Source organism: Corylus avellana, chromosome ca2 (assembly GCF_901000735.1).
Source record: "Corylus avellana chromosome ca2, CavTom2PMs-1.0".
NCBI classification, from domain to species: Eukaryota; Viridiplantae; Streptophyta; class Magnoliopsida; order Fagales; family Betulaceae; genus Corylus; species Corylus avellana.
The window spans coordinates 16,138,152-16,152,041 of record NC_081542.1 but is presented as its reverse complement, the minus strand read 5'-3'; the positions used below and the strand labels follow the sequence as shown (position 1 = coordinate 16,152,041).

Here is a 13,890-nt window from a genome sequence, read left to right as displayed (position 1 = left end):
ATACTACTCAAACAAAAGCACTCAAAATACTGGCTACAACGGATATGTGTAAGATGATCAGATGATGATCATCTCATGGCTATTGAGAAGGAATCAAATTAGATGGTTCTTTTCTCGATCTCTTCTACCCGACCCTACGGAAACCAGGGAAAAAAAATTGAGAAAAAATAGATCAAAAAGTCAAAAATAAATTATTTTGTATTTATAAAAGAAAACTGATTCTTGAACCCTTTTACGCTCGTGCAAAAGAAACATGAATCTAACATGGCTAGGTTAATAGATAATGGGCATGTCATGTCATTTAAATTGATTACTAATCAATTTTTACAATTTTGATTTTGTTTTGTTGTATTTAACGGTGTCAATAGCATCATGATTCATGTCATCTAAAAATTTTAAATGACAGAAATATATAATATCATTAAATTTGTACAGTCTAGGCACCGTTTGGCAACCCTTTCCCCTCCCCTTGACACTGTTCACGCTTCATTTTCTATAAAAATCGTCAAAATAGTTTCATTTTTTATATCACGTCATTCACTTTTTATATCACATAATTTACTTTTTATTATTATTCAAATAAAAAAAATCATTACAAAACAAATTTTTTTTCACTTTTTAGTACAAAAAATTCAAAATTTTATACCACATCAATCCATGTCAGCAAGGGAAGTCTCCTAAATTTTTTATTATTTTTTAATATATTTTTAAATTTTCACTTTTGCGCCCCTACGCCCGTTAATTCGACCCCTGCATGCCAACTATAGTAACAAAGACAAAAGGCTTTGCCAAACACACCTAAATATTATAATTTATATTTATTAAATTTATTAATTAATCATTTTAATAATATTTTTATATGGTCGTGAAATGTTCCTCTCTATTTCAACTTTCAAGCTAATATAAGATCATTAAGATGAAAGTAATAAGTAAGGGTAAAAAATAGCATTATTTTATGTTAAAGAAAAAAAAAAAAAAAAAAAAACCTAAATGCAAATGAAGCCCAAAGTACAGGCCCAACTCATCCTATACTGACGTTGCTTAAACGTGTGCCCTAATAACAAACCGCAAACCCCCACGCCCACCTAAAACCCTAATTCCAAGCTCCGTAGACACTCCTTTCCCAAACACACTGAGAGCACCATAGCAAGGGCTACAGCCAAAGCAAGCAACAATGGCCGGAGGCAAAATGAAGAAGGAGAAGCCAAAAGGAGGCGGCGCGGCAGCACGCGCGCCGTATCAGGGAGGGATATCGTTCCACAAGTCGAAAGGGCAGCACATCCTCAAAAACCCATTGCTGGTCGACTCCATCGTCCAGAAAGCCGGGATCAAGAGCACTGACGTGGTGCTCGAGATCGGTCCCGGTACCGGAAATCTCACCAAGAAGCTTCTCGAGGCCGGAAAGACGGTCGTTGCCGTCGAAGTCGACCCTCGCATGGTGCTCGAGCTGCAGCGGCGATTCCAGGGCACCCCTTTCTCCAGTCGCCTCAAGGTTAGGTTATGGCTTTTTTTCTGTTTGGTTTCCGACAAAGTGACGGAAAGTTTTGTAATTGTTGGTCGAAATGGAAAATATTAAAATTTTGTTTGGTTTTCTAAGCAATGACACTGGCTTTTGATTTATTTTGCTTTGGGTTGGTTAGTATGTTCGTTTTCTTCTTTTGAATATGACGTTGAATTTTATTGATTTATATTTTTTTAAAGTTGAAAAATATCACTATCGCTATGTTATATAATTAGTTTTCATGCTTGAGAGTTTTTGTTTCGCCTATTTCGAATTAAGGGTTTTTTTTTTCGGTAAAGATTGCTTCTAAAGGGGGGGGGTTTCTTTTTATATGCGTATGTTATGTTTGGTAGCTGAGAAACCAGAAGAAAAGACAAAACTAAGGCTAGTACAAATATATAGATAGGTCAAGTTTTGCAAAACCTTTTTTTGATATATTTTTACATTATATTGACTCTATGATGTTTTTCATATTTTCCATGTGTTTGAAGCGCCCCCCGTTCACATAATTTGTTATCAAAATTCAATTGGTTTGTTCATACTGAGAATTCGTGTTAACAGGTTATACAAGGAGATGTGCTCAAGACTGACCTCCCCTATTTTGATATCTGTGTGGCAAACATACCTTATCAAATCTCCTCTCCTCTCACGTTCAAGTTATTGAATCACCAACCTGCATTCAGATGCGCGATCATAATGTTCCAGAGGGAATTCGCTATGAGACTGGTCGCTCAGCCCGGTGACAAGCTATACTGTCGTCTTACTGTGAACACCCAACTCCTGGCTCGAGTCTTTCACCTTATTAAAGTTGGAAAAAACAATTTCCGGCCTCCACCTAAGGTTGATTCCTCTGTAGTCAGAATTGAGCCTAGGAAGCCACGTATTGAAGTGGAGCAAAAGGAGTGGGATGGGTTTCTGAGAATTTGTTTTAATAGGAAGAACAAAACCCTTGGTTCGATTTTTAGGCAGAAGTCTGTCATCTCCTTGCTGGAGAAGAACTACAAGACGTTGCAGGCGCTAAATCTTGTACAAGGTTCATTGGAAAGTAAAGCTGCTGAAATAGACTTTTCGAGGCTAGGGGATTCTAATGAGGATGAAACCATGGAGATGGATGACGATGGAGAGGATGATGAAATGGATGTGGAAGATAGTGATGCAGGGGGGGAAACATCAGAGTTCAAAGCTAAGGTTTTGACTGTGTTGAAGGAGGGAGATTTTGAAGAGAAGAGGTCATCCAAGCTCACATTACAGGAATTCTTGTACCTGCTCTCTTTGTTCAACAAGGCTGGCATACATTTTTCTTGATTCTAGAAATCATGTTTTTCTAATTTTTTTGGTCCCTCTTTTACAATTATACCCAATTTTGTGTTCCCTGCTTTCTTGTCAACTAAAGCCTTATTCTTTTTGTTCTGTTCTGTAATTTGCTTAAAATTTTGGTTGGATAGCATATAGCTTAAAGTGTTAATTAAGAATTAACTTTCTAGATGTATTTGGATGTTATAAACAAATTCCACTCACTTTTTGTTGCTCTCCTGTAATTTGATTGTTTCATGCCAATATCAATATGATGCATCCTTCCCTTCTCTGATTTCTTACATGCACATCTACGGGAAGAACTTTCTATTCAATTCCTTGTAAAACGATCTTTCTTATACGTCAGGATGGCATCTGAGGAAAGTATACTTTGTATTTGTGCCAGCAGCAGCTAAGAAAACTGTCATCCAGGAAGGCCTCATCAAAGGCTATGCAGCATATATTCTCATCTTACCAATCAAAAACATTTATTTCATCCAATTCTGAGACCTGATTGGATGATCTGCCATTTCAGCTTATTAAGCAGCATGGGTCAGATACTGCTAATGTTCTAATGGTAAACTTAATCTAATACATTTAATTAAACGATTCAGACCTCTCAAATTTAATTTGCTAATTTCGTGTTGATTTCACGAGCCGTGTCAAAAATTATAAACGATAATCAAACCATCCTGCATACAGGAAGGAGCAAATTGTTTCCGAAGTCCAAACTACCAAGCAAACCACCTCTATGAAGACAATGGGACTCACATAACACTAAAACAAACCTTCCTACCCTTTCAGGAGATTCAATTTGCATGGGAAATCTGTTTGGCCAAAGGTGCCTGTAACAAACATAGTCTCAAGAACTAGAGAAGTCAAATGGGAAAGAACATAAGCACTTCATCTAGCATGACATATAATATACTTGGTATTTCAAGATTTTGCTCAAGACAGTCCTAACATATTAATAAAGCTCCTCATACAGAATTTGGGGTTATGGGGGAAAATACAGTTTTATGTTAATTTCGTCTTCTTTGACTTCACATGAGTCTTCTCAGGGGCTTTAGTATCGTCTTCTGAAGAGCTTTCGCTGAGTTCATCAGGGACATCATTAGGAACATTATGTTTGGTGATGAAGTCCTTCAATATGCTCATGCTTTCCTCTTTCATTGAAACCAATTGCTCAGAAAGAGTACCCTTGTCTATGTTGACGGAGTAATTTTCCGACCCAAGGCAAAGTGCAGCCTTAACCCGCGGTTTGGGATCATGAGAACTCATGGTAACCTTCTAAACACTGCAATCATAATCAGTATAACAATTGAACTTTTTTTCTTTTTTGTAACAAACTCACAAACAATCAGTTACTGATTATCAATAACATATGCAATACATTCACCCAAATTAGTTATCCTTATCCACTCTAATTTTATCTTTGATGAGTCTAATACATCTTGATGGATTCAAATAGAGATATCAAAGTAGTAGGGACAAGATGTTCTTCCTCAGTGGAATTTGGAAAACTTTGTGGTCACAAAAGGGTGCAATAATTTTGTGTCAAAATAGCAGGCACTTCAAAAGGGCTATGAGCATTATTACTGAGAACTAAACTAAATATCATACTCAGAAGTTCCCACCAGTGGTTACCATAATAACATGCCTAAGTGGCCATAGCACACATAGGAATAGGGCCAAGAAATTTTTATACAACTCAAAGAACACGACAAAAACTTCACACGAAACTAGAAAGTTAGGGTCGAGTTGAGAGCTCTGACTTATTTAATTAAATGGATTGGGTTAGAGTTTTTGACGGTTGACAATTTTTAAACAACTCGCAAACTTGACACAAAATTAGCAGGTTAGAATTGAAGGGTCGAGCTATAGTTAATCTATATAGTTTTATACCTATGCCTCGATTAAATCCGGACCCGACTTGCGAAATTGAATTGTCAACCCTAGGAACATTTTCATCAGGGCGCCCATAACTTCCACACAATTTGTACAAATTATTACAATTGTAACAGCAAAATCACACACTATATCTACCAAAGAAAATATATTATTCATCTAACAGAAGACGAAGAAAAAGAAAATCAGAGACCCCGGGTTGGCTGCCTATAAGTCTTCCTCTTAACAAATTACCATAAAACTCACCAACAGGAATTTTCTTAAGAGGATATTTGGTTCCTGAGAAATATAACTAAAAGCAGAGAAAAAATAAAAAAGGAAACTTTAAATCATGAATTGATGTACTTTGTCAGCAGCCAAAGGAAAAAGATGAGAGAGGACTTTACCGTTAATCAGCGTAGGACTGAAGAGCCTGTGGAGGTCGGCGGATTTAGAACGAAAGAATCTTTTGCTGGTGCTAGGTTATAGTAATTGAAACGACTTTAAATCCAAACGATGTCGTTTGAAGAGGCCAGAAGCAACTGAAAGAAGCTAGCCCGTTAATATTTTCAAATTAGAGTGTTCTTATTTGCCATCTCAGCATGTAACTAAAAGTCATATGAATAGAAATATAAAAACAAAAAATCATATACAATGAGTTAAAAGGAAAAACAAGAAAAAAAAAAAAAAGTATATTCTTAGATAAATATGAAGCATTTAGAATATTAGAATTAAAAATAATAATTACGATTTCAAGAACTCCATCATGAAGTTAACATAACAAATTTATATAATTTTTATTAAATTACTTATTATCTCAAAATTTAAATTCATAGAAAAATTGTGAATTTAATTATTTAATTAATGCTTTAACACTCTTCACATATGAGTTTAATATTTTTCCCAACAAGTGAGGGTCAATACATAAAATAGTTAGGGTTAAATTCGCTTTACCCCTGAAGTTTTAGGAATTTTTCAATTCGAACCCTAATGTTTAAAAATTGACAATGTACCCCTTAATGTTTTAAAAAAATTCAATTCAAACTCTCTGTTACTAATTTTTGTCTAATTTGACGGAAATCATTCCATGTGATTGTGGGATGATTTCCATCTAATTAGATGAAAATTAGTAACGGAGGGTCTGAATTGAAATTTTTTGAAACATTAGGGGGTACATTACTAATTTTTAAACATTAGGGTTCGAATTGAAATTTTTTGAAACATTAGGGAGTACATTGCTAATTTTTAAACATTAGGGTTCGAATTGAAAAACATTTGAAACTTCAGGGGTAAAGTGAATTTTTCCCAAATATTTAACTAAATGAGAAATAAATTATGAAGTTAGGGCTTGAAAACTCATATTCTATGTTAAACCGCTAGTTGTCCTAAAAATTTTAACTAATAAAAAAATAATAAATTTAATTATTTAGTTAATACATAGGTAAGTGTTTGAGAAATTCCATTTGATAGGATTTTTAGTCAACTAAATGTTGTGTAGGTTTTTGTGTTTATACAACTTCAGTTATTTTGGCCCTTATTGCATGTCCTTTCTTATTGTTTGTCCGACATTAATTGAACTTCAATCATAAACCAGTCTCCAGTCCTAGCCTTGAAGTTTAGAAGCCAGAGTCTTTAAACTCCCAATTAGCTTCTTTTGTGCCACTAAATCATGAACAAAGTTTTCTTGTACAGAGGATATGTTAGTTTAATAGACTGATTGAAAGAATCTCCTTCAACTCAGTTCGAAATAAAACTTTATCCTCAAATTATCATGTTTTAGTACAATATAGTTTTGTTTTTTCTTTTAATGTCGATCTGAATATTAAAAAAATAACAACAGTAAAAGGTTTTTGTTTTTGAGTTTTAAGTGGCTCGATCTTCTCTCTGGATCAGGCAATATATCTTCTGCATATACTAGAAATGCTAAAAAAAACCTTCTATATTAGCGCAATTTCACGTACATGTTTATTAGTACGGCTTGCATTTTATGTCCTGTGTATACAATACATGACGCAAGTTGGAGGTGCCACACCAGCAATTGAGAACATGTGGCGCCCCCAACTATACATGTGTTTTAAGGTTAAGAAACTAGTATCAAGAGTTACAACTGAAGAATGCATAAGAGATATAAGATCTGCTTAAACATGTTGTCCTTTATTATCTATGCATCTTATGGCTTCCAACAGATGTTCCCCTTTCAGCGGTTTAACCAAATGAGCATCCATTCCTGCCTCAATTGTCCTCTTTGCTTCTGCACTGGATGCATCATGGCCAGTTAATGCAATGATTGGAATATGAACACCATAATCCTTCTCCATTTCCCTTATTTTCTTTGTTGCCTCACACCCATCCATTACAGGCATCTGTCAAACACAAAAATCCCATATGCATTCTGATTGAATATATTATGCAGAAAAGCCATGAAAAAAAATATGAAGGGGAAGGGAAATCATAGTCCTTACCTCACAGTCCATTAGTATATAATCGTATGGAAGATTATTAGAGGATCCATGTTTCCTTTGATCACTTAGACCATTGCAGACTAGCAGTAAAGCTTCCTGCCCATTTTCAGAGCATTCAACAGTTGCACCAAGTCCTACAAGAATGGAGACAGCCACCTTGCGCAGCACTGAATTGTCCTCTGCAACCAGGATCTTCTTCCCACTCAAGAACTTCTCATTGCTCGGGTTACCACACCCTTGTATTTCTGGCTCTTTTGGTGGAAGAGGACTTCTAGATTTGGAATACGTGTTAAATTATTGAATGAATGAATGATTAAATTTGGGGAAAATTCACTTTATTCTCCTAAAGTTTGAGGTGTTGTTCAATTCGAACCCTAATGTTTAAAAATTTGCAATGTACACCCTCTAATGTTTCAAAAATTTTCAATGTACACCCTCCTCCATTACTAATTGCCGTCTAAATACATGGAAATTGCTGGAATAAGAGTAGGTGAGAGGCATCCGCTCCTTTTCTTTTTCACTCCAACACCCACACCACAAAATGGGTTGACGAGAAAAAAATCAAACATGCGTTGGGTTTTAACGAGGAGCAATTACGTCATTCCACTAGCTAGGTTGGGTGCAAAATTGGAAGACGCATCATAAAAATCCCACGTGAGACGCACGTGATGTCATTTCCGTCTACTTAGACGGCAATTAGTAACGGATGGTGTTAATTGCAAATTTTTGATACATTAAGAGAGTATATTGCAAATTCTCAAACATTGGGGTTCAAATTGAAAAACACCTCAAACTTTAGGGGGGTAAAGTGAATTTTTTCCATTAAATTTACTCAATTTTATCAGGTTAAGCTTTTAAAATAAGTGGTTATTTAACGTACCTGACATGAGATAGATTTTGAATGGCTGAAAAGACTTTCTTCCCTGGAGTCTCAGTACTGCTGCCACTATGGTCTTGTATTTCGACTATTTGAGAATTCTCTGCATAAGGCCGAGTTCCTGATGAACTGGGAAGATCTCTAGGCATTTTTGCAGCTTCTGGCATACTTTCTCTCTTCTGTCTGCCCATGTTTCCCTGCAATGTGCCTCCAAACTCAGGAAGAAGCCTTACAACTTCATACAAACAGGAACCAGGAAATGGTTTAGACATGATAACATCATTAGGATCCATCATGTCATCTTCAACACATTTGAAACTGATGCTACACATTGTTGGTTTCTTCAACCACACAACCCTGCAACAAGTATTTTGAAGGCCTTTTCTGAACTCAGCCATAGTCTTGCACAATTCTGGGAACGGTCCAGCACAGGCATCAATCACAATCAGTATGAAGCTTGATGTGCATCTGGGTGTAGTCCTTTTGAAGACTGATAGTATGGAATCTGATCCATCCATTGTACTCAAAGGCATATCCATTTCTACACTGACAGAGTTGCTTGAAGGAGACCTGCTTAAGTACTCATTTGGAGAACTCAATTCTGACTTTGCTGTAGAGTGCTTATATTTTATCTTCCTGAGAATAGAAAGAAGATTTTCCCATTCCTTGACAACTGATACTTTTATGCCTAATTTCTCCATGAATCTTTGTGAAGTCCTCCTTCTCTCATTATTCTCAATAAAGAGAACAACATGGGATGCCTTCAGCTTAGGGCTGGGGCAATGAGTTGCCAACTTGGGACTTGGAGTGCGTATACACAAAGCAGGATTGGGAGTGCTGATAGTCATCTGATAAGGGCAACCTTCTTCAATATCATGGGCCTCTGCTTTTGCAGCATCAGAAGAGATGTTTTCACATATATTGAGTAAAACATTGAATCTAAAGCAAGTGCCCTTCTCGCCAATTTCTTTGTCTACAATTCCTATATCTCCATGCATCAAACGTACCTAGCACAAAATTTGAAAGCATAAATAATCATTTAAGAGAAGCAAAATAGGATAATCAAGCCCCTTTAATGATAATTATATGAATCTAATCCAACTTACTAACTGCATCATCCAAGAACAGTACAATCAATATATAGTTCCATCTTATTAGTACCAGCAGATTTGAAACTCTAGATAAGCAAGAACAAAAGAACTTGACATTTGTGACAAAGTTGGATCATTTACCAGAGACTGAACAATGCCAAGCCCCAAGCCAGTGCCTCCTTGTCCAAGAGCTGTTTCTTTGACTTGAACATAGTTTTCAAAGACTGATTTTTGCTTCTCTTTTGGAATTCCTTTACCTGTGTCATCCACCTCAAATACAAAATCTATAGCATTTGGATCTTGTTGGGCTGCATTCATGGCTTCCAGGTCATTATATGCTTGACTGTTCTTGTAAAACAAGCATGGTAAACAGTTTTTCTTAGAAGCAATTATTGAATTCTGCAGACTGGGTTTCCTAACCCAACCTCTAACTGTTACATGCCCCTCAGAAGTAAATTTAACAGCATTGCTTAGTAAGTTACATAATATCTGCTTAAGTTTTCCCCTGTCACCTTTCACTTGTGAAAATTTGATTATGGAACCATCATATGGATCCAACACTACATCTACTCCCTTTTTGATACCAACAGGATGATATAAGTCAACCACATCCTCCAGAAGTTGGGCCAAATCAAATTCCTCTTCCTCAAGCTGCATCTTGCCCGCTTCGATTTTGCTCATATCAAGAATAGAATTCAATATACCTAAACACATACACAAACACGTGCATCGATATTTTGCAAAGAAGTGTCTGCTAGGAGTACTACAAGTTCCTCACAAACTGAAGATTGTAATAATAAAGAGGTAGTACTCCGAGCGTTTTCCTAAGCTATGAAAAGAGACGAATTAGTGATAAAAAATTACCTAGTAGGTCCTTAGCACAAGTATCCATTAGTCTAAAATTTGAATGCAATTCTGAAGCAGGGGGAGCTTTATCAAAGCAGAGCTCTATCAAACCAGTAAGAACAGCTAGTGAACCTCGAACATCGTGGCTGGCACTTGCAAAGGCAAGACTCTTATTCATACTTTTCCTCTCTGCCTGTTGAGTTGCTTCCATCTGTTTTATGAGCGCAGCACACAAGTGCATTTCTCGTTTTGCAGCTCTAATGATTATAAGCACAAAGTTTATGATGGAAACAACCATTGTAGCGATCATTAGTATAAGGAGCAACAATGCCAATTTCTTGTTCTTGTGGACAAGTCTGACTAATCCATTTTGAGGGAAACCCAATACATATACCTGAAAAATATATATATATTAAAAAAAAAAGAAAAAAAAAAAAAAAAAGGGGAAGTAGATACATCATGATCAATTGTTGAACCCATCTGTATACCAAATGTACATTATAGTTATCTAGATATGGGAATGAAATAATGATCACTGGAGCATTTAACAGTACGTGCACACACACTAATTCTTGCCTAGCAAAGACAAAAGAAACAAAAAAAAACAAAACAAAACAAAACAAAAACAAAAACAAAAGAAAAACTCATTTCTTATTATTTTCCATAAAGGAAAATGTCTCGGGTAATACATTATTTACTACATGTCTCCCTACAAACTGACGTGACACTACATAATTGGTGATATCATCTAACATACTATATTTAGTGAAAATATTTAATTATTTTACTAATTATAAACTGTCACATCAACTTGAAGAGGGAACTTGTAGTCAAACCTATAGTACTCCTAGCATCACCAATTATGGTCAAGAAGGAAAAAGGTCGAGAACACTTATTTCTGGTGATTTTTCATATAGGTAAACGTTTCGGGTAGTCGTACAACATTTACTATAATCTCCTTAACAACTAATTTGATAGTTTATAATTTGAGAAATTGCTTAATAGTTTCACCAATTATGAACTGTCAATAAATTTGTACGGGAACTTGTATTAAAACCTATAGTACCATCACCATCACTCTTCCATAATAAGGAGGAAAAAGGTAAATAACTCTTATTTTTCATGATTTTCCATATAAGAAAATATTTCGAGTACTACAGTTTTTACTACAACTCCTTAAGAAACTAATGTAACAGTCAATACTGTCACGCCAGTTTATAAGAAAACTTATAGTATCTATAATATCATTCTTCCATAAAAAGGAGGAAAAGGGTTGTTATGTAATATATACCTGTATATATTGTGTGTATCACACTTCTCCTAAACACGTACACTTGATAGTTAATATGAAGAAAAAAAAAAGAGAAAAAAAATAATAAAAGGCAAAAGTACGTACCGATTGCACTCCCACTATGTCAAGTGGCAAACAATAAAGCGTGTATTCTTTCTCCTGAATATTCAAAACAGAAGCTCTTGGATTGCCATCTATCAGGTTACAGGAAACATTTCCAACACCACTTATTTGATCCCCATTTGGTTTCATCAACTGGATAGAAACCACATTGCTGTCAAGAACCATATGAGTATTTTGGAGCCCTTGATCTATTAGCACTTTCCCATCTTTGGTAGCCAAATACAAGCTCCCCCCATCTTGATCACGATCCGTGCCTGAAAAAATGGCTGTCAATGCTTCGACCGGAAACCCTAGAGAGATAACTCCTCCTCCATTGATTCTAGCTGAGTTAAGGAAAAGAAGATCTCCAGCATTGTTCCATCCAGTTTCCACTGAGGCATAGCCATATGTAGTACTATTCAAGACAGCTTGAAACCAGCTTGTATTAATCATGCTCATGGGAGGGGATTCAATAGCTTTTCCATATAATTTTCCTGTCTCATTGTTCACAGATTGAATGTAGGAGATGTGCTTCTTTCTTGCATTTGGATCACTCGGATCAAAAGAGAATGAAGAGTTTGAGTACAAGGCAAAAGTTTGACTCCTTTCAGTGTAGTAGGAGAAAAATAGGCCTTCTAACCCAATATACGAAACTTGAGATAAGTATGTAACTGTAGACAATGCTTGAAACAACACAGGAGCCACCTATATATGATAGAAATTATTATTAGATTAATCAAATAATTAAACGAGAAATTAATATTAATATATATGATACAAACCATAGTCTCAATCTCGGAGAATGAGAGTTGATGATCTGCTGATCCATTGAGAGAAGAAGCTAAGACTCTTGCTAAATTTGTTGCAGATGAATTTATTGGATGTAAAAACTTTGCTTTTTCGTCAATTTCAGACACCAATTTGGAGTGAAAATCAAGTGTGTTCAAATTCATGTGGCGCTCTACACGATTGATCATAGCATGCCAACATGGGATCAATAAACTAGTAGTTATCAGCAGTACTGCTAATGCCTGCATTGAGAGTTTCACAGTGAGTGAGTGCAAATTATCACAATTTTGATCTGATAATAAATGATCTGACCCATCAAGCAAATCGATACCGCCAAAATAGGCTGTTGAATATGGCAACTTTCGGTAAATGGAACAAAACCCCAAAGGGTTGCCAACACGACCATCAATAGTCGGTAAAAAAGAACAAACCTGACCATCAGTAGTCAGAAAAGAGAAAATAAAATATGAAAAACAAAATCGTTGACATGACCTGTCTTTTATTTTCTCTTTTCAAAACAAAAACATTAATAAAAAACTCAAGCACAAAACATTTTAAAAAACTATAAAAATAATTACTTGAACCAACAAATCCTAACACATGATCAATATGAAGAATTACCACAAGCGAGAAAAAAGAAACTGGCCGCAACACTAACGATGAACTGAGTCTCTTCATTGATATACGTACTATACTGCAACAAAAAAGTATGAATAAAATTTCTATAAAAAAAAAAAAAAAAAAAAAAAAGGAGTTGATCAAAACTAAAGAGGAAGATCACTAACAAACTTGTTTTGAACTAATTGAATGATAATAGCAAAGCAAGAGATAAAAATTTATCGAGATGCTAAACCTTTTATTACAAGCCTGACGTGACAGTTCATAATTAATGAAATAATTAAATATAGTTGACATCCATGATATTCCTTTACTAACTATCTTGGCAGTCTTCTTACGGTTCTTTAACTTTATTGATCACTCCCCCCTCCCATGATTACTTACTTGGAAATATCTTTAATTGTTGATTAATTCATTATAAGACAAAAGGCTCCAAAACTGAGAGAGAAACTCCTGCATGAGAAATCTGAAAGAGTATTATATATATATATACACTGTTGTTGTCTTTTCCTTACCTGTTACTTGCCCTCTTCTATAAAGAGCCTGTCGCCCTCTCTCTCTCTCTCTCTGTTAATTTTCTACGTACAATTCTCAGAAACATGTTGCTTTGATGGGTGGAATGTTTTCTACGTACAGGATGCCATTACGAATATATGTGAGCCGTTGGATTAATACGCAATCAAGAGATGCAATTAAGAGTTGTTTGGAATTACGTCTGAGAAATAGAACTTTAAAATCAAAAAGAGCTTCTTGAAAGACTTTTTGTAATAGAAAATTTTTCCTTCTTCGCTGAGGAAGAGTCTCCTTGTAATATATGGAAAAATTTTCCTTCTTCGCTGAGGAAGAGTACTTTTCGTAAGGAACTTTCTCCTTGTGCTTTAAGTAAAAGGAGTTTGACCTAGCTACTATGGAAAAATTAGGGTTTTACACAAAAATAGTACGTCTTTCTTTTCTTTCAATAATTAATAGGATTTTTTATTTTTTTTTAAACCCGAAATTGGTTTTTGAGCAATGAATTACAATCGGTAGCTTATAATTATTACCATATAAAATTTTGACGACCGTACCACGACAACCATAATTAGAGTTTTGAATTTTAATTTTTAATTTTTACTAGAGCTTATGATTTTTTA

General features: G+C 35.3%; 2 protein-coding genes across 2 annotated transcripts; one reads left to right on the top strand and one right to left on the bottom strand.

Annotated features, from left to right (window-relative positions):
* The first annotated feature begins 1,057 nt into the window (after nucleotides 1-1,057).
* Nucleotides 1,058-3,084, top strand: LOC132171118 (ribosomal RNA small subunit methyltransferase). The gene is made up of 2 exons (XM_059582347.1): nucleotides 1,058-1,492; nucleotides 2,063-3,084. The coding sequence occupies exons 1-2, from the start codon at nucleotides 1,175-1,177 to the stop codon at nucleotides 2,804-2,806; spliced, it is 1,062 nt and encodes a 353-aa protein (XP_059438330.1). The 5' UTR covers nucleotides 1,058-1,174; the 3' UTR covers nucleotides 2,807-3,084.
* A 3,594-nt stretch (nucleotides 3,085-6,678) lies between these two features.
* Nucleotides 6,679-12,545, bottom strand: LOC132169157 (histidine kinase CKI1). The gene is made up of 8 exons (XM_059580237.1): nucleotides 12,471-12,545; nucleotides 12,133-12,381; nucleotides 11,354-12,055; nucleotides 9,976-10,351; nucleotides 9,253-9,815; nucleotides 8,024-9,027; nucleotides 7,144-7,411; nucleotides 6,679-7,044 (listed from the first exon to the last, which is right to left on the bottom strand). The coding sequence occupies exons 1-8, from the start codon at nucleotides 12,543-12,545 to the stop codon at nucleotides 6,820-6,822; spliced, it is 3,462 nt and encodes a 1,153-aa protein (XP_059436220.1). The 3' UTR covers nucleotides 6,679-6,819.
* Between the last annotated feature and the right edge of the window lie 1,345 nt (nucleotides 12,546-13,890).

Coding starts and splice junctions, on each gene's coding strand:
- LOC132171118 (XM_059582347.1), top strand. CDS start 1,175: ATGGCCGGAGGCAAAATGAAGAAGGAGAAGCCAAAAGGAGGCGGCGCG. Junction 1,493..2,062: donor CTTTCTCCAGTCGCCTCAAG/GTTAGGTTATGG, acceptor TCGTGTTAACAG/GTTATACAAGGAGATGTGCT.
- LOC132169157 (XM_059580237.1), bottom strand. CDS start 12,545: ATGGTCGTGTTGGCAACCCTTTGGGGTTTTGTTCCATTTACCGAAAGT. Junction 12,056..12,132: donor TCTCCGAGATTGAGACTATG/GTTTGTATCATA, acceptor TATCATATATAG/GTGGCTCCTGTGTTGTTTCA. Junction 10,352..11,353: donor ACATAGTGGGAGTGCAATCG/GTACGTACTTTT, acceptor TATATTTTTCAG/GTATATGTATTGGGTTTCCC.